We start from the raw sequence: 26,931 nt of genomic DNA on the forward strand, positions 1-26,931 counted from the left end.
TCTAGGCTTTGCATTTGTCCTCTCCTCAGATTGTCCCTGTTCCTCTCTGCACCCCATCCCCTTCTTTGTCTGGAAGGAGGTAGAACTAATAAAAGTGATAACATGGAAATTTGTTTCAGGAGCTAAAATTTGCCTTATAAGAAGTTATAAATGTACAACAGAGGAAGGGAGTGTAGAGAGACGTGAAGCAGGGTATCTTCGCTGGAGCAGAGGGGGGGTCAGAGGAAGAAGGAAATGCTGGCGTAAGCACAGTGGGATTCGGGAAAATGGTTGAGATTTACTCAAGGGATTAACTTCATAACACTGCCTTTGCCAGAAACAGAACTAATCTTGTTGCCTCTGAAATGAAGCACCACAGACAGCAGACTTTCTTATAGATTATTTAATTACAGATTATCATAGGAGAGAGATTGTTGATTTTCATATCTATAGAGCAAACAACAAAGGAAGGCTTTTGTGACATTCACAAACTATTTTTAAATGACTCCTATTCCACAAATCCTTAATTTTTCTTCTTTAAAAAAAGCGTCATAACTTTGAATTTCTTACTGTGACCATTATGATAACAATAAATCTCGTGAGGAGGCCAGGTTTCTTGGCTTACTCAATTGTCCGCTCTGCCCTTCCTCATCTGGTCTGCTCTCAGGTGACTCTCCTTTTTCGTCCCATCATAGACTACTAGGTATTTGAACTTTCATCCTGCTGGAAACTTCTAGTGGGCTAGTCACCATCACTCTCACTGGAACTGCCACTGTCAGATGAGTCACTACTGTCATGCTTTCTAGGAGGGCTAAACCTTCTACTGGAATGGGGTTTTCTGTAACCCCAGGAGCCTTTTCTTTGTGGCACACCCTTATTCCATGTAGAATTTTGTCTGTGGGGAACATAATGATTTCTTCTGCTGTGTGTTATTATAGTCCCCTCATTATTGAGGCCATTATGGGAACCTATTTCATTTTTAATTTCATTATCTAGATCTCGAGAAGGAACAAGCCGGCCCTGACTTTTGCCCTTACTGGGAAATCTTTGTTTTTCATTTGAGATTGCTTGATTCCTATTAGAATGCTCTGTGCCTTTTCTACTAGTACCTTTGCCATTTTTTGGAATTTCATTATAATTAGTACTTTCAGCTATATCACTACTGCCTTCTTTTTTTTTCTCTTTTGAGGGTGGATGAGGGTAATGAAACTCTACTTTTCCTTGGTGAGCATTTTGGCTGCTGGCATCTACTCTGTTTCCTTCTTTTCCAGGGAGTTCCTTAAAGTTGGTGCTACCTATGATGTCATTGCTGCCCTCCACTACTAGGCTTACACCAGCTGTGTTTGCTTCTTTCCTTGTTTCATCCCTGGTTCCAATGGTATTTTTGCCATTTTCTTCTTTTTCTGGGATCTCATTGTAACCTGGTCCTCTTGCATCGGCTTCACTCGGGCCAGAAAACTCTGTTTGAATATCTGTACCTTTTAGGTCAGGACCAATAGGTTCCTCTTTACCAGAAATGTCCTTAAAAGGTTGACCATCTCCACTGAAAGGAGAGATATCATTGTCCCCCCTCCCTTGAAGATCTGGGTAACCACTGCCTTCAAAATCACTGGGGATTTTTTTGAGTTTTGGGAGCTGTTTTGAATAGTCAGTGTTGTATTGAGTAAGGCGTGTGCTTTTGCTTTTAACTGGAATGTTCTGAGCTTGGGGATCTCTTTGATAATTCTTCCTATCTTTTGAGGGGACTTTAACATAGTTCACACTTGCTGGGATTTTGCTTAGAACATTTCTGTGTTGGTTCTCTTTGTTTTCTTCTGCCAAGAGTTCAGTCACAGTCCCTGGCTCCATTATATGTTGCATATTATTTCTAATAAGAGCTGTACCATATTCTTCTTGGTCACGTAGTTTGCTGATAGCATTGTCTCCATCATCAACCCCATTATTCCCAGTGGATTCAGGATAAATGTATCTCTTTTGGTCACTGTGGGCATTTTCTTTGTTATTAATAGTATCATCTTCATTTGTTGCCTGTCTGTTTTCAAAAGGAGTTTGGGTTTTGCTACTTTGATTATTTTCATTGGCTCCAACAATGGACAAGCTTTTCTCTCTTTCCTGGACAATGTTTTCTTTAGGTGCTGGTTCTTGATTTCTTCTTTTACCAGAATTGTGATGAGCAATACTGTCTTTCTTCTTTTCTTCCTGCTAAAGTGTAATTTTCAACATAAAGTATTATTTTATGTTAAATTTTAAAAATTTAATAATTCTTAGGCAATTTAAAAAGAATTACCCACCAGATACTTAAAAGAAAGACTATTAACTCAATAGAGGTTTGTTGGTAGAGATAATTCTGGAATGGCCAAAGTAAGTTTCATGGACAAAGAATGAGCAAGGCTGGAAGGATGGGTAGGATCCAGATATACGGTAGGAAAGCGGGGAGAATATTTTAAGAATAAGTGGCACATTTAAATGTTTGGAAATAGGAAACATCTGAAAGATAATACGAATAAAACTGTGGTTTGAATATAGAAATTCTAAAGAAACGAATAAGAAATAAATGTGGAAATGTAGATTAGGTCCTGATTTTGAAGGAGGACCTGAATTTAAGGAGCATATGCTTCAAGAGTGGTCCTCCTCAAACATAGAGACATAATTGATAAAATAAAAGAAATTGAAACCATAGTTAAAATTTCAATGACAACATTGTTTGTTGTTGAGACAAAGACAGATATTTAGACTAAAAGTGAAAAGTTCACTATTAAAATTTTTATGAGTACTGCGCCAAATATTAAGATGTTTAAATGCAAATTGGTTATAGCAATATTTTTAGCCAAAAAAGGTCCTCATCTTGTGACTAGTAAGTCATTGCAAGTGAAACGTAGTTCATATTTTAAAAAATAATTATTCTTTCTCTCTGCTCTTGCCCTGGTCTTCAGAGGTATTTATCTGCCTAAAGGAAGATTTTCTTTTCATTTCTTTTTTTTTTCTTCTTGTTTTCAGAAAATAGACAAATAGATGAATCTAGGTGATACTAAGTTTTTGACATTCAAAGAATTTTCAGTGTTCCAAACCCAGTCATTGTCAGAAAAAAAGGATTCATTAATTTTCTTTTCTTCCCTGCTTGTCATGCAATAAGCCAAATTGGATAGTCTAGATCAATAGTTCTCAAATTTAGCATTTATCAGAACCATTTGGAAGGCTTACTAAAACAAATATTGTTGAAACCAATGGCCAGAGTTTCCTGGAGTGGGGCTCTAGAATTTGCATTTAATAACATTGCCCAGCTGATGTTGATAGCTGCTGGTCTGTAGACCACATTTGAGAACTACAGTTCTAGATCATAAAGTTTAAGTAATGGAGATCTGGACAAGGAATGTCCCTGAATGATAACAGAATGAAAGGAGAAAGTGGAGAAGAAAAATAAAGTGTTTATCCATATATCTCAATTTATCCTTCTTTTGGGGAAGTCTGCAAAGATGCTGCTTCATAGGCTGTATTTAACCAACCTGGGGTGCAGCCCAGTTGCAATAAGCTTGGCAGAACAATGTGGTCAAAAAGAGGGGCTGAGATCAACTTTGCCCATGCCACTCAACAGTTTCCCTGTGGCACAGGCTAGATATGGAAGCATCTGCAAGTCTGTTCAGGAGCTTTCCAGAAGGTGTCACTGTGGAGGGAATGAGGTGACTCTAAAAGGAGCAATGTAGATGGAGCATACACATTATGGACAAAAGTGAGACATACTCAGACATAGAGGGGTCTAAGCCAAGAGAGGCTGAAACACTACTGGGCCCCAAATAAGACTGTACTATACTGATCCTAAGCGATGGTAGCCAGAGACTTCATCTTAGGATACAAGCAGGGTAGGAAGCACACAAGTGGTCAAGCAGCATTGCCCACGCATGTCTGAGGATTCCACGTCTTTCCCTCCACTATGGTGTTACCCATGTGTGTTCATATGGTATATGGTATGTAGGGGGTATGTATGTAAGCCATATCCTACTGTCTCATATGCCTGTATGCCACCTTAGAAAAGGAGGGAGAGTGAGGATCTGAATGTTTTTATCCAAAAGAAACTAAAATACTTACTTAAAGAACTATTACAGTGATTTAATAACCTTAAGTTTAAGCAGGTTGAATTGAAATTAATTTCTGCATGCTCCCTCCCCCCTTCCATTAACTCATGGGTAGGAGCTCTTGAGCAACAGAGCAATGATAGATGAAACAAATAACCTACTTTCTCTTCACCTCAAAATCGTAGCGTAAGATAAAATTGACAACACCATGACATAGGCCTTTGAACTGGTAAGTAATACAAAATGAAGAATAAGAGATATTTATTGAGGGGCTGGAACATGTAAGAAATTGGGCTGAGTGCCACATGTTCTAAGCAATACCTGATGACTTATGGAATGGCAGAGACAATAGTCCTGTAGGGGCATAGAGGGTGGGGGTTGGAGGAGTGGGGGAGGGACCTCATTTCCAACTGGGGCTCTCACAGACTTACAAAGTGCTGGAGATCTGTAGAGCCTGAGCCTCTAGGGCAAAGAATTTGGATTTATTTTGCAGAGAATGAAGAGCTAGTGAAGATTTATGAGCAAGGGACTAACAATAAAAATCAGCGTTTAGGAGGAACAGCAGTAAGAAAGAACAGTTAGGAGGATGCTGCAATGCCCACACCTGAGATACAATCACTTGGATTAGGGTAATGCCAGATGAAAACATTACAAAGAAAAAACCTTCTGTTGGTGCCCAAATAGAGGAAAGGTTAATAACGATAATGGGCTGCAGTATTGATCTGTAAAAATGAAGACAAGAGAAAAAGATACTGGCTTTACTTTTAGACATATTGGTGTTGTGAGAATGTAGAACCTGAGCTTGAAAAAGCAATATTCAGTTGGAGATAGGCATCACAGCCTTTCAGGGTCACCTAGTACCAGTCCTTCCTGGCTTCATGACCTATGGTCAGCTGTTCCCTCCTTGAACACTTTTTGGGCTAACTGCTTGTTATGTTTTATGTGAGATCTTTTCATTTATATTCTAATTTTCATTATATTCTATTTTTTCAAGTTTTTTTTAACCTGCAACTAGTAACTAGTATTTCTTTTTTTCCTAAAACAATAATGGTTAATTTATTTCCTCTTTCATGTGCAAACTTTCTAATGTTTTGAAAAGTTAAGATTTCCTCCAAACTCACTGCTTTCTCTTCTCCAAGTTGACACTTGCAATTGTCAATTATTAGGTCACTATGTTCAGTCCTGTCATCTTCCCGTGGATCTCCTTTAGCCTGTGGGGTCCCAAACAACCCCAGACTCTGATATAGCCTGAGCAGCCCAGAGCACACAGCATCTAGTAGCTTCCTTGCCCTGGCAGCAGCCCTGTTTTTACTAATGCAGCTTAATTTTGTCTCTCCCGCCCCCTTTTTTTGGTCACCACTTCAGTCTGTTGCTCTTGTTGAGCATGTGGACATTTTCTTGGATGTATTAACTAAATATGTGAAAATACATGAGAACTCCCAGATGGAGGAAAACAGTGTAGTCAGCTGGAAGCTTGCCCTCACAGAGCAAATGTGTAGGGAAGATAAAGGACATCGAAGGCCCACATTCAGGGAAGCCAGGGTAATGGGGAATCACATTTAGTGAAACAGGAGGCAAGAGGTGCCAAATGGTCTTTCTTGATCCCTCAGCCAAGCACTCATTGAGAGTAGGTACACTATGCAAAGAGCACGGGTATTTAAGATTTTTCTATGAGGAAAAAACACAATAGAAACAAACTTTATAGTGGATTATTTCTGGATAAAAAGTACTTTAAACATTTGACTTATTTTAAATCATTGAGTCTTAGTTTTACGTGGACATTTATATTTTCCTTTGCAATCAAGTTCATTTGCTCATTGTGAATATAGCTATTTGAGTTAAACATGTGCATTAGCAAATCAACAAATTATAATAATCTCTTCTTATTTTTTTTCTCTCCCTACTGTGCATGAGAAGTTTTGTTTTCTTTTTGGTGCTATCAAGCTTTAAAAACAGTAGCAGGTATACTAATTGTGTGCATTTCACAAAAGACTGAATAGAGTTCTTTTATAAATGAAAACGTGAAACAACTTTTAAACTGTGGAATGTGATGGTCAATCATTTTTACATTTGTTATGTTAAATGACTTCTGGTTGCATTACTGACCACATGATGGTTCTTGTATCAGTGGGCTGGAGATTTTCTATGCTCTGCTTTTCTCTCTCCATTCCCTGGTTCATAGTATTCTTTTTGTGGAGTTTTGTGGAGCCTACTTGTTTGCTCAAATTCTACTCATCCTCCAAGGCCTAGCTCCATTATGTCCATTACGTAGCTTTCCTTAAACACCAGGCTAGGAACTGATCTTTTTCTACTCCAAGTCCCTAGAAGCATGGTTTTGGGGGTACTATTCCCACAGCACTTTGCATATTCTGTCTTGAGTTATAATGACTTTTATGAGCGCCTTTTTTTTTTTCTTGTCTAACTCTAAGTTCCTGGAGAGAAAGCGTTAACTTTTCTCAATTATTTTATCTCACATAGTATCTTGCACAACAGCAAGAGCTCAACATATATTGATTACCACAAATAAGTTTCAATTTACTCCATATAACAAATGTAACAAGCAGTTAGTCTTAGAGATGCCATCTAAAGAATAACGAGCAGAACAAAATAACATTCTGAATAGAAACTACTACTTTCATGAGAAACGAAACCAGATTTGGAAACAGTAAATAGTCCTTTTGCTGATGGCATTTTAAGCTGTTTCCAGCTCTTTGGCCAATGAATCTGCAAGAAGGGACTGAATGAAAAGAATTATTGTCCCACTCCAGGGACAAGGCCCTTATTCTTTCTTTTCCAAGCATCCTGACCCAGATGGAGTTGTCAGTGGAATGAATTTAAGGGGAACTAAAGCATGTCACTCTTTAGTCTAAAATGATTTCTCCAATAGCCATCTAACCTCACCATTGGAGCATATGATAGAATATGCTCAGAAACTTTCCTTATAAAAGACCAGGTGTTACTCAGAAGCAATAAGAAAAAGGCACAGGCATTGGGGGTCCACAGTACCACATCTGCAGGGGTCGGTCCCAAAGCAGGGCAGGATTTGGGCCAGGGCAGGAGTGAACCATCTGTGTCAGAAAAGCTCTGGAACACAGAGTTCTATAGCAGAGATGCTTAAGGAGCCAGGGACTGTGGGAAAAGGACGAAGGCACCAGCCACAGACAGAAACCCAGAGTAATCAAAAGTAAACTTGTCTCCTCTATGGTTTTCCCCTAGGGTTTGTCCAGAGTTCGGCGCATGATAAGGAACTTCACTCAGAGATTGAGCTTACCTTTATGTCAGTGTGATTTTTCCTCCCAGAAGATGTGTAAACATACTTAAACATGTAATACCCATGTTTCTCATGGTGGCCTTTATACGTTATCTACAAAGACATAACATGATATTAAGATGTGTTTATATCATATCAAGTTTTCTGGTTCTCTTTTTGGTTGTACAAGACATTCTTTAACTTAGGTGAAGTCAAATTCTGCCTCTGACAAATGGTAGTGCTTCTTATAACCATAGGAGAGCATGTATCAGCCAGCTTCTAAGGATAAAACTTGTCCCTTTCTTTTCTACATGCCTGTAAATCTGTTTTCCCTAAGGATGACTATCAACTGCTCTCTCTCTCTCTCGCAGGGTGTATTCAATTTTATTACCAAATTTCAATGGAAATGGAGTCTTTGGAAATATTTTCAGGTGGAGGGCCTTGTAAGGATTAGGAGAAATGCAGGTTTTACAGTATTCATGTCTGATGTCTAACTGGAAAAACTCATAGCATGAACATTCAGGCTCTCTTATGTTTGCAGCATTTGCCTTTGTAATTTTCAGCTGAGATAAAGGACAGAAGATTGTTAGGTCCTAGAACAGAATTTTCTGAGACTGCTGTGAGAAACCATGGTAGGCTGCAATTTGGTGACATGAAATGCTGAGGGTACTTGTTTAATTTTCTGGATGCATATGGACAACTAACCCCACATAAACATAAGATTTGTTAACTCCCCGCCCTTTGCTTTCTCCCTCATTTGTTGTTTTGTTCTCATGTACGTGTGTGGGGAAAATAGTTTGCTAATAATACACCAGAAGTCTTACTCACTTCTCCCTCTGAAGAGAGAAATCACAGTGAAGAGAAACAAATCCCAATTCAGAATGTTTCTCTCTTCTATCACACATTGTGTGAATTAAGTGCCAAAATTATGTTGTATAATTTTGCATCTCCATTCTAAGTGCACAAGAATATTTTGACAATTAAAAATTTCCTCTCATGACTTTTTTCTTTACAGAGTTGAAATAGGTTTATTTGAGAAAAATAATTCTGTTTACCCTCTGTTCTTCCACACAGTCTTCCTTAGTTTTCTCAGTCTGTGGTTGAAATGTCTGGAAGGGAACAAAAAATAAAACTTCACCAAACATTCATTCTTTCATCCACTTGTGCACACAATAATTGTCTCATTTATTTTTCTCTGACTGGGTTGTACTATTCAGTGTGGAAAATCATTCCAACCAAAGAAGATGCATACATTACAGTCATATTTATGTTAGTCCTTGCAGAAGAGGGAGCCCGTATTCCTCCTCCAGAGGGAGACAAGGCCATCTCCATTATAGAACCATATTCAGGCACAGGAGCATTGCCAGGCTGGGGGAGGGGTGCCACTCCAGATGTGGAAGCATGGATGTCTCTGATATCAACTGAAAAAGAAGTTTTCACTGGCACATGGAGAGTTGTTCAGTATCAGTGAACCGAAATCAGAATCTGATAATGTGGATTGTATGTGTGTATTGATTGTATAAGTTTAGTAATTGCTGTATGAACAAAGAACTGATGTTGCTAATGGTCCAGCAAGAGTAAAACCATAGCCCTGTATGTAAGGGTTAGGATCACACCCAGGAATGGGACTTTGTTGTTGCCAGTCAGCCGAGCAGAGATTTCTTTCAGGGAAAGGAAAATGCAGTGGCCTATGTATCGGGACAAATACTTTCTCTTGATCTGATATGAAAGTGTCCAAAGATCTTGAGAATACCTGGGGTGAGAGGCAGCTATTGAAGTGCAGAAATGCCAGGAACTAGAAAGGAATAGCTACAGGCAGCTTGTTCCAGGCTTTGGGGCTAAAATTTAGGTGTCACAGGAGAGCATTCAGAAGAGGACCTGAGAATTTTGGAGCAAGCCTGCTGTGGAAGAACAGACATAATTCTTTTAGTCCCAGTATTTTTATTTTCTTATTTATTTTTGAAATTCCTAGGTTATCTCAGATTTGAGAAGAGGAACCAATGGGTGGGATTAGTTTGTGTTTAAATGCATGTGCTAAAGTGGAAGCAGGCATCATGGTGGTATCAGTCATAGAAGAGAGAGAAACCCTCAAGAGAAAGATGAAATAAAAAGGTCTTATCTACCTAGAAAGTATTCTTCCTGAATAAACTTTAATGTTCTATATTTTTCTGCAATAAGATCTAGGCAATTATCCTTTCGGATATTGTGCTTCTGCTCTCTCTGGGATGGCCTCTACAAACTACATTTCCCAAGCTCCTTTGCCATCTGGGTTCGGTCTGGGTTTGGATGATGGGAGGCCTAGCTTGAGCTTGAAAGGTAGAAGGAGAGTGACCAAGGCTCTCTCTGGGGTTGCATCTCTGGGATGGACATACCTCTTTTGTGGTCCTATATTTGTTGCCCCCCCCTCCCCCCCACTCAGGGCACAGAGAACAGCACCTCCTTCCTTGTTTCTTCAGCCCAAGGGGTGCTAGTAGCTTCAATTTTGGGTTGCCTCACCACCCTTGATTTGCTCTTTCTCTTTGTCCTATTACTTTATAATTATCCTCCAAATAAAATCCCTCTATTGAACATCCACCCTGTTGTGGGTTTTATTTTCCTGACGGGATGCTGACTGATAAAATTATCTTAGAAATAAATTCAATACTTTACTAAAAGTGTGCTATTGGCTTGGCTCCAAGGCAGATCTGCCTAACATTCCATTACATGCTAGAAACAAAAATAGCTTGTCAATAATACCAATATTTACATAGCACTTTACAGTTTGTAAGCTATAAAATTTATATGTACATAGGCAGTAGAAGAAACAAAGTTGCCTATGCTTAAACTGGTGGTAGTTGTCGAAGTGAAGGAGATATTTTAACTGAATCCTCAGTCTCAAAGTTCCAGGGTTAAAATAATAAATTTTTAAGTGGCCTGCTATATGCAAAAAAGAATAAGAAGAGGAAATGTTCCTGAATTTTACATGAAGTACCTTCAAGGCATATTTTATAATTCAATCCATTATTGACATTTTTTCTTATGTTGGTTCTTCTATTAGCCTGTGCATGTAAATTTAGATCATTGTATCATTTCTCAAAAGTATCAACACTGTGAAAATAATTCTGAATATGAGGCTACAGAGAAGAGAAACCTAAAAATGAGATGGGTAGATATTAAACAAGAGAAAAAAAGAACCCAACAGGTTGGGGTATTCGGCATCTTCTTATAGAACACACATACGCATGAATTAAAAACTATACTCGGTAAGATAGAATACTTTAATATAGTTCATGATAATCATGAACTTACAACAAAGTAACTTAGAGTCTTTGTAGTCTACTGCATATTGATGAATATTAATTGAATTGCATGGCCCAACAACCATCTTTTCTCCCATTTTCAAGTTTTATTTTTGAAGGACACCAAAATGTCACCCCCAAAATATGCTTCTTTGACATAAAAATTATTTTGAACTGGGGGTACCTGGGTGGCTCAGTTGGTTAAGCATCTGACCCTTGACTGGCTCAGGTCATGATCTCACGGTTCATGAGTTCGAGCCCCACGTTGGGCTCTGTGCTGATAGTGCAAGATCCTGTCCCCCTCTTCCTCTGCCCCTCCTCTGTGCTCGCTCTTTTTCAAAATAAATAAATAAACAAAAAAATATTATTTTGAACTGAAGGCAATTAAGAAGTAGAAAATGCAGAATAAGTTCCCCTTTTCAGCCTCAAGGCAGGAAACCAATTCTCTTGTTACTGGAGATAGACTCTTATCAGTTCAGAGATGGCATCAGAAGAATCCATAGGAAATTTTGTTTAACTTAATCCTCCTCATTAAGGAAGATAAGGACTACCTAGCCCTTGTTGGACTACTAACCCAAACTCCTTTGTCTTACCAAATTGTCACAAATTGTTTGTCTAAAAGGTATAAAGGCGGGGCGCCTGGGTGGCGCAGTTGGTTAAGCGCCCGACTTCAGCCAGGTCACGATCTCGCGGTCCGTGAGTTCGAGCCCCGGGTCAGGCTCTGGGCTGATGGCTCAGAGCCTGGAGCCTGTTTCCGATTCTGTGTCTCTCTCTCTCTCTGCCCCTCCCCCGTTCATGCTCTGTCTCTCTCTGTCCCAAAAAATAAATAAACGTTGAAAAAAAAATTAAAAAAAAAAAAAAAAGGTATAAAGGCTTCCTGCTTTTGTCACCTCTTTGGGTCTTCATTCTCTTGTGAAGGCTTCCATGTGCATGTAGAAATTTAATAACATTTGTGTGCTTTTCTCCTGTTAATCTGTTTCTGTCAGTTTAATTTGCTGACTGAGCCACAGACCCAAAGAGGGTTGAAGAAAACTTTTTTCCCCCTACAGTTTGAATCTGGATGGTAATTCCAAAACAGATGTGAGTGACTCAGTATATTCTAATTTCTGATACCACAATCTATTATTAAACAATTGAGGTAATTGCTCAAATGAGATCTATATATCTGGGAGAAAACATTACATTTAGCCATTCATAATTACAAATTTTGTCTCTATGTCCTTGCTGAGCCTCTTTCATCTGAAAGACGCATCCCTCCCTTCTTCCCCCACATTCACTTTGCAATTCTCCCACGCTTGAATGTGGCCCTGTAATGGAGAAGGCATTGTGTCTCCCTCTGGGAAGGATGCTGGCTCCTTCTCTTGACCAGTGGTAACTGGATTGATATTGACATAACATTTACTGGAAAATGGTCACAGGGTGCCATTCCAGCTGTTCCTGGGAATATGTTGCTCGAAATAGATTTGTCCTCAGCTGGCGGGATTGAGCTGGGTCAGCAAGACCCACTCAACCCCCGTCACGCCTAAGCACATGCCTCTGTGGTGATGATTGAGCTGAGTTGTGTGGATTGGGGCTGACAGATGCCTATTTTAAGCAGTATAGCCCACCACAGGACTGTGAAAGGATATGTGCTAAGAGGGGCCATGCTTTCCTCAACTTCTGCTGTCCTCACTAGATGGTATGGTTCATGCTCATCACTGGATTACCTAACTGGTCACTCACTTGCTCAAGACCTATATTTAAGTACTTCCAGCAACAGGATGACTACTTATTTCCATGCTCTCCAACTGGAATGGTTGCTCTGAAAAGCTAGGATGCTTTTCATACATTATCTAATTAGCACCGTGTCTACACTATGGAAAATATTGGTAGCACTCAGCATTTTCACAAGATAATTTAGTCACATCCTGAGTACCCATCTGGGTGAATCAGAGGGAAGAAAAGATACAAAAGGAAATTGCAGTTCAATTTATGTTAAACCTAGGGGTCCTTTTTCCCATTTTTAGCCTTGCTGATGAAGTGAAAATCATTAGCAGCATTTCACAGTGTTGGGGTGTTGCAAGAATTACAGGAAAGGTCTGGTTTTTTTCCATTACCATGTATATACAAAATTTAGTTGGTCAGCCTTAAAACAATCAGGTCGGTTTTTTTTTTTTTTTCAGTTTTAAAATATTGAGAAGTTCTTTAGCTATAATTTGGGTCCCTGCGCATTTACTGATTAAAATAGCTGATTTGAAACACTGTGGCTGGCTACTAATTTTCTCAAAAACAACTCTTTTTGGCATTTCTTAAAAGGCAACATGTTGACATTTTGTAATTCAGCACATGTTCATTGAGGTCCTCCTTGGTGTTAGACATTCGTGTCAAGTGCTGGATGCTTTCTGTTTGCTTGGTACTTTATTACAACTAAACTAAGTAGGGGTTACTAATTTAAACAACATGCTTTAAAAAAAATAGAGCAAGAGATACTATGATGCATATAACTGAATTGGTAAATGCTTACTGGTGCTGCCCAGGTCACGCTGAAAAGAAGGAGTCCCAAACAAACAATTTGCATCTTCGAGACTCCCTGCAAAAAGACAATAATATTTTACCCTAAAGCAACGCCAATTATGAGCTGCAGTCCTAATAATAAATAAAACACAAAAGTATACACAAACATCCTTCCTCCAATTGTCCATTTTCGTATTTAAAAAAAAAGTATAATTTATATCCAAGTGTAGGTACTTTGAGAGCTTTCACACGTCTAATTATTATAATGTCAAAATGAAAACTGTCCAATGCTATTAAAACAAGTCAGTTGATAGAAATGAAATGTATATGTGTGTGTGTGTGTGTATACACATAACAAATATATATATATATATTTATATTTATATATTGTTCTATTGTCAGCCCAAACTTTTCCCTTTTGTTTTTACAGAGAGATCATTTAATTTGATTATTTGTTTAACTCATAATAATATTAAGTTAGTGTAACAACTCAGATTCCTCACATGAGGGCCAGCATAGCAGGCTCCACTGTGAGGAATAAACTCTTCTCTGCTACCAGGATGGTCCCCCAATATAGGTCCTTATATTCATCAGCAGTATATCTGAGCAAGTAGCCATCTGTGGGCTCCAGAGTGAAACAATTTATGTAATCCTTATATTAGTAGCTAAAATGCATTAAACTCTAAAACGAGACACCACTGTCCTAAAATTCTCTATATATTCAATTAATTGAGCCTCAAAACAACCCTATGAGTTGGATGGCATTACTATTCCTGTTTTAGATTAGGAAATAGACCCAGAAAGTCAAATAAATTTGCCCCTGAATTCCCAGGGGGCAGAACTGGGATTAGTACCCAGGCAATGTAACCATAGAGACAGTGTTCTTAATAAACAGTCTATGCCATCTTGAGTAAGTTTTTATTCTTTCATCTTATTACAGAAAAATCTACACATAGTTGACTTAAAGGCAAACAATAATTTATATTGAGCTCAAAAAATTATGTTTGAACATTACCATTTAGCTAGGGATAAAGGTACATGTTTATACTTTGGCGAATATAGTCAGAGGATCTAGTGGGCCCATTTAAGTCAAGTAGCCATTATTGGAAAAAAAAAAAAAGTCCGTATAACTGTGGATTACTAATCTGTTGATTTTTAATGAATATTAAGTATTTTTCTGACTACCACACAGAAATATAGCAACCAATATGAGAAATAAAAAAATTTACACCACTCTTTGAGATTATTTGGGAAAACACTTTTAATGGGAAAAATAATCTAAACACTGTGCGATCTTTAAACATTTCAAGGTAAAAATTTTCATTTGGAGAAATAATGTAACTATTAAATATATTCTAAAATTCTAGGCTATTCTCTTCTAAATTAATACAATTTTCAGAATCTTAATTCTAGCTATAATTTAGCCATCCAAGCATTTTAGAAATCAGCACAAGTCATTTATCAAATGACTTAATGCTGATCAGTAAAATATCTGCACAGATGAGGTTTAAAACTATGCATATGATCACATTATCCTTATTCTGGTTTGTAAGTGAAGGTATAGAGTAAAAGCAGAGTCTTTGAGTTATTGTGGGTCTCGATAATGCTAACACTTAAACCAAAGAGGAAGTTGTACCAAGCCATCAATTTTAGTTGATAATTTCCAGAACTTCGTAACACATTTTATATTTTATAAGCCAAAGCACTAAATATTACACAGTTATGTTGAGTAGGGAATACTTTCAGTATACATTTATTTTCAAAAGCAATGCCCCTACCTGGATGGCATAGATCTTGAAAATGTAAACTACATTATAAAGCTATTTGCTATTAAGAATATCAAGAGAGCCAAATTACCTGGTATCTTTTACCTTCAGAATACCTGGCTTCTTCCACAGGATTAGCAGTCTCTGGGCAAATTTTGCTGAAATTTAAAGTTTGTTAGAATTCCCAATGGCCAATCAGCATAGACTCACTTAGCACTAACAAACAATTTGTTACCAGTGCCCACAGATAACCATAGGGGGCAAAGTAATTTTAATCTAAAAATGTTTTTGTGGTGAAAAGCTGCTATCAAATGTTCCAGAAAGTAGGATAAACAGAAAATATAAATACCCCAGTTTGGTGTATGATGTTGTCAGATAATTAAAATTGATTTCAGAACTATTGAATAGGACTCTCTGAATAACTAACAAGTGCATAAGTGGAAAACATCTTAGCTATCCTTTTGTGTAGAAAGTTTATAATTTCAATTCTGTCTGAATTAAATTTAGCAACATTCAACAAAAATGTATTGAGTGCCTATTTATGTGACAGACACTGGGGAAACAGCAGTAAGTGAAGGAGCAGAAAAAATCCTGTATTCTTGGAGCTTATAATCTGGTGGGGAGGCTGACAATGAACAAGACAAATAAGTAAAATATATAGATAAGTCAGAGAAGAGATGACAAACACTGGGGGTGGGGACATGGGGACACTAGATTGAAATACTAGATAGGGAGTTCCTGGGAAGGTGACTTTTGAGTAAAGACCTATAAACATCTAACATCTAGGGGGAGAAGAAGAACATCTAGGGAGAAAAAAGAGAAGAGGAGAACCCAAGAGACAAGAGCCTGCTGACTTCTTCCAGACACAGAAAAGATGGCAGTTTGGCTGGAAAGACTGAATGAAGTCAATAGTGGGAAATGAGGTCAAAAAGGTAGTTGATGGCAGATGACATAGGGCCTATAGATCATTGCAAGGCTCTTGACTTTACCCTCAGTGAGAAGGAACCCTTGGAGGTTTGGGGCAGAGCAGTAACTGAAGTAAGGAAAGGCAGAGATGGGCTAGGAAGCTCTTGAGGAAATCCAGGAAAATGGTGATTAGGACTTGAATCAGAGTGATGACAGAAAGGATTGGGGGAACTGGTCAAGTTCTGGATATATTTGGAAATTAAAGCCAATAGGACTTGCTGACATACCAGATGTGGATTATGACAGAAAATCAATAATCAAGGATGACTCTGAAGGTTTTTGTTTTGAGCAACTGGAAGAAGGAAGTTGCCTTTTACTGATATAGGGGAAACGGCAGAAGTGGTTTTGGGAGAAACGTTGAGAGTTTGGGTTTGGATATGAATGTTATAGAATGGTCTACTTAAGACATTGACTTTCTCCAAGAAACAAGTAGCACACCCATATTAGAATAAACCTTTCTGGGGAAATTGCCTGCTCACCTCTTTTGCCCCAACTGTCTGCCAAAATAATGATTGCAATAATTCAGGCTAAAAATATTATAGTACCTGGGGGGATAATTTACATTAGAACTACATGTGGAGCATCAATGAATGATAATGTAAGAATTATTTAATTCAAACCAAATGATAAGAATTATCTTTGGCTAAACACAATTTTAACAAACTGTAAATTATATATAATGAGATTTAAATAAACTCCCAATTTCTCCTAACTTCCCAAGCAGACAAAAACCAAAATAAAACAAACAAAACAGCGCTTGGATAGCTTTAGCTGAGAGAATGGTGTCTTTTCTAGTTTAGGCTGAATCCCTATTTTTGTTTTATCCAAATTCTGCAGATCCTTTTTGAGTGTCTGGAGCTGGTTTTTGAAACACTTGCTAGGACTAGAATTTAGGCTGTTGGGCTGAAGCCACTGTTGATTCACTACCATTCAACCATGGATTTTAGAATATTTGGGTATTGTCACTGACAATGGGGACATTTAACACTAGTAGCTTTGGAGTCAAACAGACCTGAGTTTAAATACTGACTCCACCACTTGTTTGTTATGGTCAGTGGCTTATGCAACTAAATTGAACTCTTTGAGTCTCAAATTCTTTGTCTGAAAATGAGGAGTATAGTAACAAGCTAAACTTTAATTGAATGATTACTATGATCCAAGCATTATTCTGAATATGGTCCGTTAACTCATGTGACGTTTGCAGCAACTCTATGATGTAAGTGCTGTTATTATCATCCTGACTTTAGCAATGAGTCATAGAGCAGTTAAGTGACTTGCTTAGGTTCACATATGTAGCAAGTATAAAAAGCCTGAAAGGGAGGTTTGAAAATCACTGCACTATACTATTTCATAAGGTCATCATAAACATTAAATTAACAAATGTCTTCAAGATGTTTAGCCAGGTACCTAATTCGATATTAAATGATAAATGATGGCTACCCACTTAACCCATTCTTCCTATCATTAAATAATCATCTGGTACTCAAATGACATTTTTCTGTATCTCCTTTCTGTCTTCTGTTTATTTCCTTACCATGTCTCCTTGTATGAGTTGATGAGAGGAACAAAAGCAATGAAACATTAAAAGAAATATTAAAGTTGAAGCTTAAGAGGATCTGGTGGGCTACTTCTCTAATCATAAGTTATAATGACCAGAATTTCAGCAAAGTGCAAATGATTTGGGTGATATAGAAGGAAGCTAACAAGGAAATAGAAGTAAAGAAAAGGAAATGACAAGCAAAAATGTACAGTCAACCTCAAGACTGATATTAAGCTGTATAAGCAGTAGACAGATGTGAATACCACTAAAATGCTCATTTTAAGGGCACCTGGGTGGCTCAGTCAGTTAGCATCCAACTTTGTTCTGCTCAGGTCATGATCTTGCAATTCACAGGTTTGAGCCCTGCGTGGGGCTCTGTGCTGACAGCTCGGTGCCTGGAGCCTGCGTCAGATTCTGTGTCTCCCTCTTACTCTGCCCCTTCCCTGCTCTATCTCTCAAAAATAAACATTTTTTAAAATGCTTATTTTAATATTCTATTAAAGCAATGAATTATTCAGGATTTCTGTAATAATTAGCAAGTTTGCAGTGTTTACAGGTTTTACATTCTTCTATAATCTTAACTTTATACTTTGTTTTTTAAGTTTATTTATTTTGAGACAGAGAGTGTGTGTGAGTTGCCGGTGGGGAGGATTGGCAGAAAGAGAGGGAGACAGAGAATTCCAAGCAGGCACTGTGGTGTCAGTGCAATCCTGACTTGGAGCTCTAACCCATAAATCCTGCGATCATGACCTGAGCGGAAGGGAAAAGTCAGTTGCTTAACCAACTGAGCCACCCAGGTGCCACGTATTAACTTTATACTTTTGAATGATGCAGATAAAAGAGTAAGCACCTGGTACATGCCTCATATATGGTGCAGCCTTAGAGAATGTTTGTTGGCTTTTCACTGATATTTTAAGGTTTCAGATATTTCTTAAATGTGCTTTTTTCATTGACAGTTTGGTTTAATTGGTTTGATTTCTCCATCTGACACAGTACTCCCATTTTTATATGTTTAAACCTTAGCCCTCATAATGGTTTATACAACGATGCAGAGTTTTGAACCCACATTTCCCACAGAACTTAGGGACGTCTACCAGAGGACATGTGACAATATGCATCCTAGTATTTGGAAACTGATACTTCTCTCTCTCTCTCTCTCTTTTAATGTTTATTTTTGAGAGAGAGTGAGAGAGACAGAGACAGAGACAGAGCGTGAGCAGAGGAGGGGCAGAGAAAGACGGAGACAGAATCAGAAGCAGGCTCCAGACTCCAAGCTGTTGGCACAGAGCCTGGGAAAGGGGTTGGGGGGAGGAGGCTTGAACTCATGACCTTGAGATCATGACTTGAGATGAAATCAAGAGTCAGATGTTTAACCAACTGAGCCACCCAGGTACTCCTGGAAGCTGATACTTCTCTTAATGAAGGAAGAAATTTTAGTGAAAAAAGAAAAAGTGTAATGCCCAATAGATGAATCATCAAGCAAAAAAATATGTATAACACCATAAACGAAGGACGTCGATGACAAGGGCTTAGGTATAATCTACAAATAAAGTTAGTTCTGCAATCAGTTATTTCTGCAATAATGCCTTGAATCTACACTGTATATTTTGAATATATTCAAATATTTTGTATTTTGCAACAAGTGTTTTTAATTCTGTTGTTGATTTTTCATGTTTCATTATGCCCCCTTTAAGAAATGCCTCTTGTGTTTTTCGTGATTGTATCTTTTACGGCAAAGTTGCTTTACGGTCAATTAATTATGCGGCGAAATGCTTGCGGCAGAAATGCTTGCGGTAGAGAAGCTGCGGGTGAAACTGCCTAGAACCTGTAAGGTATTTCTCCTTAATTTCCCTGATGGGAAAATGTTTAATTCTATCTAAATGTATGTTTTCAGTGAGAGAAAATTCATTGAATTTTAAAAGAAAAATTGAGAGAAAAAATTTGCTTAGCTTGCGGGGCCTATTGAGGAGTAAACTGACAGTAGCTAAATATATATCCTCCCGAGTTAAAATGAATTCAAAGCCTCAAAAAAAAAAAAAAAATCAACTTGGGCCTTAAATTTAGAACCTGCAATTGACAAAAGAAGCGGGGGGAAAAGAGCCTATTCTGGTTGTAAGGTTGCAGAGAACAAACTGGGGGGGGGGGGGGGAACGAGAATGATCATTTGCTAAAGTTCTGTGAAGTAGAAATGTTAATTCTACCCCCTTGACTTGCCCCTGAGTTAAGCTTGAACTACAAAACTAATGTAAGTTTACTAAATGTTTTTGTGTCATAAACAGTTTTGCCATAACGTTTGTTAGGAACGAATAACCAAAGATAAAGAACAGCATTCTGTTTTTTTTTTTTTTTTTTAAAAGAAAAAAGTTGTCCTCACACCATCTGTATTTAACTGGAAAACAAAACCAAACTTGGAAGCAATAGAGAAGGGCAAGAAATCTTCACTTGGATTTTCTTCTGGTTTTTGGCTGAGGGCTCAAGAATGGACACTTCCACAGATGATGTACGTAGCCTGGCTTTCCTGGGTCACGCTGACCTAGAGTTGCTCCTTAAAGAGATTTTAAGATGAAAGTAGTCCATGGGACGTGTTTCATTTTGTGGTGGCTTCTTCATTTCTTACACGTCAGTTGAATGAGAGCAATCATATAAAATGTTAGCTAACTAGACACCTACGCTGTCGGTTCCAGCTATGGGACCCTTACCCAGGAGTAAGGTTTTAATTGTTTTGTTTGTTGCTTTGTCCTCCCATGTATTCTGGAATGTTACACCTATCTTCCCTGTATTTGTGCTCTAGGCTCAATTGTCTTTATTTATATATACATAAATATATATATATATATATAATTAATATTATAGGAAATGGTTTTACCTTCTGGGATCTTGGTCCCCAACTTATTTTTAACACTATTCTGCAACACATTTCTCTGTATCATAGGCAGTTAGAAGTCAATATATATATATTATATACGTATATATATATATAATATATACGTATATATGATCTGTATTATATTCATATATATCATAGAGACAGAGGAATGTACATACAGTAATTCTTTATTTCCTAACATATGTACACAGCAAATATACATTACACCTCCAGAATCAGTGGGGGAGTCATTACGGTGTTGTGATTAGAAAACAAGGGGCTCTTGTTGAGTAATTTCCTTTTTAGCATATAGATAGACCCTTAAAGATTTGTCAAGGCTTTAAGCTTTTCATAGAAGTATTTAATCCCCCTTGATCTTCAGAATAGAGTTCAGAATGGGTGTGCTGGGAGTCTTACCCTGTGTTTAGCAGAAGAAAATGTTTCTGTTTTAAATATGTTCATTCATGTGTATATCAATATTCATCCTAAGTTTAAAAAAAGGTCACTTTTTCTAAAACATCACTTACAACCAACTTTCTCATCTACCCTAAAATTATTTTTATTTTTAGTTTTTATTTTTTTCTCTCAGTATTTGAGAATTTCAACAGAAGTACATAAAAATTTCAGCCAGATATGGAACCACAGAGGGTCACAGGACAGCGTGAAGCGAGCTGTGTTCCTTTCTCTAGGCTTTGTTTACTCATTCAGCTATTACTAGCAAAGAGAAGACATGTCAATATAATTTACTTTTATTTTTATATTAGAAAGATGTCTTATTACACCTTAAAATGTAACTCAGAGGATGTAGTTAAAATGTAATTATAATGATACCAGCCTTTTCCTTCAGGACATGGTGACATTGCTGGAAGTGGCTGTAAAACTTTGTTGTGTTACCTCAAGGGGGGGAAATATCTCTCATTCTGAAAATAATGTTTTTCAGAGGTTGCCACTCTGTTTTTCCAGACTAAGAATCTTAAGAGACAGAACATGGCAACATTTGCCAGCTAGTTACTCATTTCATTGGACACGTACTAATTTTTTTTTTTTTTTTTACCAAATTGGAGCATATCTAGTCTTCTCAATTTTTAGTTTTAAACTTTGTGTTTATTTGCATGTATTATTTTAGCTCTTCTCTCATGACTTTCTTGATTCTCATGAACCCAGATTTTCTGTTTGTCAACTCCTGTTCCAGTTATCTATTACTATGAAAAAAAGCACCTCAAAACATAATGGCTTATTAAATTTTTTTTAACGTTTATTTATGTTTGAGACAGAGATAGACAGAGCATGAACGGGGGAGGGTCAGAGAGAGGGAGACACAGAATCTGAAACAGGCCCCAGGCTCTGAGGTGTCAGCACAGAGCCCTACGCGGGGCTTGAACTCACGGACCGTGAGATCATGATCTGAGCTGAAGTCGGCTGCTTAACCGACTGAGCCACCCAGTCGCCCCAAAACATAATGGTTTAAAACACCACTATATTGGGGCGCCTGGGTGGCGCAGTCGGTTAAGCGTCCGACTTCAGCCAGGTCACGATCTCGCGGTCCGTGAGTTCGAGCCCCGCGTCAGACTCTGGGCTGATGGCTCAGAGCCTGGAGCCTGCTTCCGATTCTGTGTCTCCCTCTCTCTCTGCCCCTCCCCCGTTCATGCTCTGTCTCTCTCTGTCCCAAAAATAAATAAACGTTAAAACACCACTATATTATTTTCATTCAACGTTCTGTACGGTGATTTGGCTTAGCTATGAGGTCCTCACTTGGAATTTCTCATTTGGAATGTTCAGAGGGGAAAGTGTTGCAAGATTTTTTTTTTTTTTTTACCTCAATACTTGGGGTTCCTTGTCTCGCTGCTTCAAAGAATGAAGAAGTGGACACAAAATAAGCAGCAGGCAAAAGTTTATTAGAGTATAAGATCAGAAAGTAAGAATAGTACAAAAGCTCTCTTTACAGAGAGGGGGCATTCAAAAATGAATGCCTGTGGCAGTAGGCAAGAGTCGTTGTTTTATAAGGTTCTGGTCAGCCCTCCCTTCCTTCCCACCCCTTGTTCTTTCTCAGGTCCTACCCTTATTGGCTTGATAGCTCTGGGTGCTGGGTTGTCAATTCCTGATTGGCCCGATTCCATTGTATGAGGGATGGCCTATCGCCATATCATTCCTTGTGGGTCATATGTTTTATGGTCTACTAATATTTTTAGTTAGGTCTTTTGTCAAATTCCTGAGGGAAAGCTGAGGGGGAGTAAGTGGTGTCTATTATATTCTTAAGAGGAACATTCCTCCTGAGGAGGTTTGCTTTGGTCAGACACTCCCATTATTGTTCCAAAGTAAGTGTTTTTCCCCACCCAGGGACCTCAGGTCCTAAGGCCTTTCCCTCTTTCCCTCTCTGCCTACTGAATTGAATCTTTTCCTATCATAACAGTGTAACATCTTATCCAAAGTATCCAGAGACTTGACTAAGCTGCCCATCCAAGATGGTGCCTTAATGTTTCATCATATGACCTCTTTCTGGTAGAATAAGCTAGACTTCTTACATGGTGGCTCAGTACTTTAAAATACTCAGTGGGCTAAAAACTCATTAACTGATTTTGTTGACCTAAGAATAAAAATTGCCATGCAGTTTACATTCTCTTATATTCTGTTCTCTCTCAGGAGGCCTCCTCTTTCTTATATTTCATCAGTTCCAGGGTCTCAAGAGCAGAAAGCAGAAGTTGTTAGGCTAGTTTTGTGAGCTAATGCTAGAATTGTTTTGGAGTCCTTGTCATTATATTGATCAAAGCCATGAGATCCAAGGGAGTACAGAAGTAGTTTCTGTGCCTTGATGTAGAGAAGTGACAATGTCACACTGCAGATGAGCTTGTAGAATGAGTGATAGTATTAGAACCATTTTTGGAGAATACAGCGTGCCTGCGTCAGTCTCTGATAACAGTGTAGGTAGTGAGCATTCAAAATGCATTCATTTCGTCTGAAACCCTGCAAACTAGGGGAGCAGATAGCAGGAGAAGGCAGATATCCCAATTCAAGAAGCCAGGTAAGACACAAAAGCTGCAAATTTCTTCTTCCTCTGCATTTTGTTCTATTCTGGCCCTCAATGGGTTGGATGATGCCTACCCATTGAAGAAGACAATCTACTGCATCCACCTCCGTAGATCTCATTTTAGATTAGCTGATGATAATCTCATCAGCAAATACCCTCACAGACACACCTAGAAATAAAGTTTCATTTGGGCACTTCTGTTGACTCAGAATTAACCATCACTGTATTAGAATTGATGATAACCCATTCTATACAGCATAAGTCCTGGTTTACATTGTGCTGTTGATTTTTCATTACTGTCCTACAGCTAGAATCAAAATCCAGCTTTCCTTCAGCTAAGGATAATCTGCCACAAACATAGCTGATAATCTGCCACAAACTTTCAAAAAATAGTATAGTGAAAAAAAATTATCTTTAAATATTTTTTTATCAAAGATAATACTTCTTGATGTATTTAGATTCAGGAACTGTCAGAAGCATTTTGTTTAGTAGCTGCACAAAGGAGACAACTCACAGATTGCTGGATCAAGCACCAGAAAGTTTACTGAATTTTTAAAATAGAGTTTGAAATAAAAGACCAAACCTCAAGTTAAAAAAAAAAAATAGTGAATTCACTAAGTTTGTTTGTAGCCTAAGTGATTAACAGTAGCTAAATTTTAAAATTAAACAGTTCTTCATGGTTATGACTTTATATAATCATGCAAAATAGGAGTCAGCAATCTATGGGCTGTGAGCCAAATCTGTTCCATCACCACAAATAAGGTTTTGTTGGAACACAGCCATGCCTGTTTGTTCACATACATCTCTGGCTGCTATTGCTGCAATGGCAGATTTGAGTGGTTGTGACAGAAACCATAGGGACTACAAAAATACTGTCTGGTCCTTTACAGAAAAGGCTTACTGACTTCTATTTACAGAAAAGTTTATTGACCCCTGACTAAAATAGTGAAGGTTGAATTTATATTTTAAAAAGAGATAAGACAAGTTCTGTATACACTGATGGGGGTCTTACGTTTTTGGCTCTCGGAGTCATAAAATTCAAGGGGAGAAACCTGAGAAAAAACAGAGTAATTTGCCTGGAAGCTTTTATTCTTAGGCCAACAAAAACAGTTAATGAGTTTTTAACCCACTGAATAGTTTAAAGATAGAAGGACAGAAAATTTTTACAAATATTTGCACGTGGATAAACAAAAGGTCTGAATGATTGCTTCATGGTTTCCCTTTAACTAGTATTGATTCCTTTTTTAAAGTGAGACAGACTCCTATTTCCTGACATTAGATTATCCTTTTCAAAAAAGTGTGTTTACCTTTTTCTGCCTTTCTCCCACTTTAGTTATTTCTTCTCTTGGTCATTCAGAGAGATTCACTTTGCCTAGGTATAGACTCAGTTTATTTTTATTTGTTTGCTTTTATGTTGTTTTTTTGTTTTTGTTTTTGTTAATGAAAGGAATCCAAATGGAAAGAAAGTCAAAGTTTTTTTTTTTCATTTTAGGAATAGTTTCTTGAATGAATGAATGAATGAATGAAAGAGAAAGAAAGAAAAAGAAAAAGAGTGGCTCTTGAAGCTTCTAGAAACAATTATTTTGAAAGCAAAGCTTTAGTTCTGTAAGGTGAGAATTTTGTGAAGAGAAGAAAATGTAGTAGAAAATCAACAGGGTCAGCCATGAAAGAAACAGGGTGTAGAATAAGTCACAATAATAAATTGAAAACGGGGCATGGGTGATATTCAGTGCTCCCACAGATTAAATATGGATTACCTGACTGCCAGCTGGGGAGGATATTGACTGATGATGAAGGAAATAAGGAGGACTTGAAATGAGGGAATGGGACCTAGAATGACCACAGGGAGAGGGACAGAGTCATCTCGAAGAAGCAGCTGCCTTCTGGCCACACGAGTAACCATAGACCATCCACCCCCAAAGTGTGGCCTATGCTGAGAATACTTTCAGCATACCATTGCCTGGTGAGGGCCCACATGTCTGCCAGGCATCATCTTGCAGAAGTAATCTTCTTCATGCCCTTTGTAAGCTTATCCAAATTCCCCTGTGTGGCCGGCCTTTTTAAAATGGTCCAAGAAACTCATAAGCCTCCCTAACCTTGGGTTCTAGAAGAGGTGTGTAGGGGAAGAGCTCTGTGGCCACTTCCTGACAACCCGGCATGTCTCCATATGGACCACGTGGGCGAGGGTTGACTGCAGTCTACCTGAATGTTGGCCCAGTGCCCTGTGATTCCTCCTAGAGCAAGGAACAATGAGCAGCCTGGTGCAGAAATGCTGGAAGCAGTTCCTCTCCCACCTTTCCAACTAGTGGGAGTTGGTCAGGAGGCCATTTCTCATCCATCTCCATAGTTTCAGTTGAGCATAGGACTTTCAGCCTCTCACCCTTTGGGGCTCAACTGCAGATTTCTTTGTAAGTCTCTCTGCTTGGCCATAGGTGAGAGTGGCTTCTCAACAGCAGAATGACCTACTACTGATGTTGTTTGTCATCTGACCACGCTGGTTCAGTGTCATCCTATGGGATGATAAATACAGAGATCTGATACTTTGATGATCCTGCTTTTGCTCTCTGTAAAAGTAATAAACTGTTTGACTCTGTTTGAAGTCATTATCTTCCTTCTGGCTGAATCCATGGAACTGTGACATGCAAACCTAGTAGCTGTAGCTGAGATCCTCATGGCCCTGTTACTAATCACACTGCCTTTGGAAGGAGTGCCTGACAGCATGACAAGGGACAAAGTGTTGTCCTATTTTCACAACAGCATGAAAGGATATTTTCCTTATTTATGAACAGTCTCTGTTCTCAAAGAGATCCTTCTTTGATCACCTGAACATGATGTGAAACCTGTAAAATTACATGTTCTTATTAACCCCAAAAGACAAAGGAGTAAAAACATCATTAGGTTTGTTATATGTACTCTTATCTAAAACTTAGTCTTCTGATTCCCAGTTAAATTCACTTATCTTAACAGGGTGACCTTAGAAGCTGTGAGAGATATATGGGATGTGGACCTTGGAGCAGTTTCTTTTCCTCCACTTATAACCAGCTGCATCATCTCAGGCAAGTTACCAAATGTCTCTGTAACTCCATTTCCTTACCTGTAAAATGTAGTAGATTTTTAGTAATTGTGAGAATTAAGTGAGGTAATATATGTAAAATGCTTAGAATAGAACTTGCACACAGTAAGTGTATAATAAGCATTAGCTACTATATTAATCAAAATAGTGGTTCTCAAGCTTTGAGGTGTATAAGAATCACCTGTCCACTCCCAGAACTTTTCATTGAGTCGGTCTTGGGTGGTGCTGCATAATTGCATTTGTGATGCTGAGGCGCTGATCTGATGACTATACTTCGAGAACTACTGAGTTAGGATGTAATTTGCATGTAAATAACAGAGATCCATAATCATAGAGGCTAAAAGAAAACAGTTTATTTGTAGAAGTAGATGTCCAGGGTTGGTATGGTGTAGACTTTTCTATCTCGTTACCTTGCCATCTGTGGATTATTGCTTCATGCACACTGTCATAGATGACTCACCATCATTGTTGAATTTCGCCAGTAGAAGAGAGAATTTGGAGAAAGGGGAAGAGAATAATACTTCTCTTTAGGGAGACAACCAAGAAATTGTACACATCCAAGGTATACATGGCCAGAACTTGAATAACCACATGTAGCTCCAATGAGAGTGAAAGAAATTGGAAT

General features: G+C 38.2%; 1 protein-coding gene and 1 long non-coding RNA gene across 2 annotated transcripts; one reads left to right on the top strand and one right to left on the bottom strand.

Moving 5' to 3' along the window:
* Positions 1-720: 720 nt before the first annotated feature.
* MEPE (matrix extracellular phosphoglycoprotein) lies at positions 721-13,134 on the bottom strand. The gene is made up of 4 exons (XM_030313465.1): positions 13,081-13,134; positions 8,355-8,408; positions 7,321-7,413; positions 721-2,181 (listed from the first exon to the last, which is right to left on the bottom strand). The coding sequence occupies exons 1-4, from the start codon at positions 13,132-13,134 to the stop codon at positions 721-723; spliced, it is 1,662 nt and encodes a 553-aa protein (XP_030169325.1).
* A 5,999-nt stretch (positions 13,135-19,133) lies between these two features.
* LOC115512443 lies at positions 19,134-26,284 on the top strand. Its single transcript, XR_003968387.1, has 3 exons — positions 19,134-19,169; positions 19,700-19,842; positions 26,201-26,284. It is a non-coding gene; the product is annotated as an uncharacterized LOC115512443 (long non-coding RNA).
* The last annotated feature ends 647 nt before the right edge of the window (positions 26,285-26,931 follow it).

The sequence above is a fragment of the Lynx canadensis genome, chromosome B1, assembly GCF_007474595.2.
Source record: "Lynx canadensis isolate LIC74 chromosome B1, mLynCan4.pri.v2, whole genome shotgun sequence".
NCBI lineage: Eukaryota > Metazoa > Chordata > Mammalia > Carnivora > Felidae > Lynx > Lynx canadensis.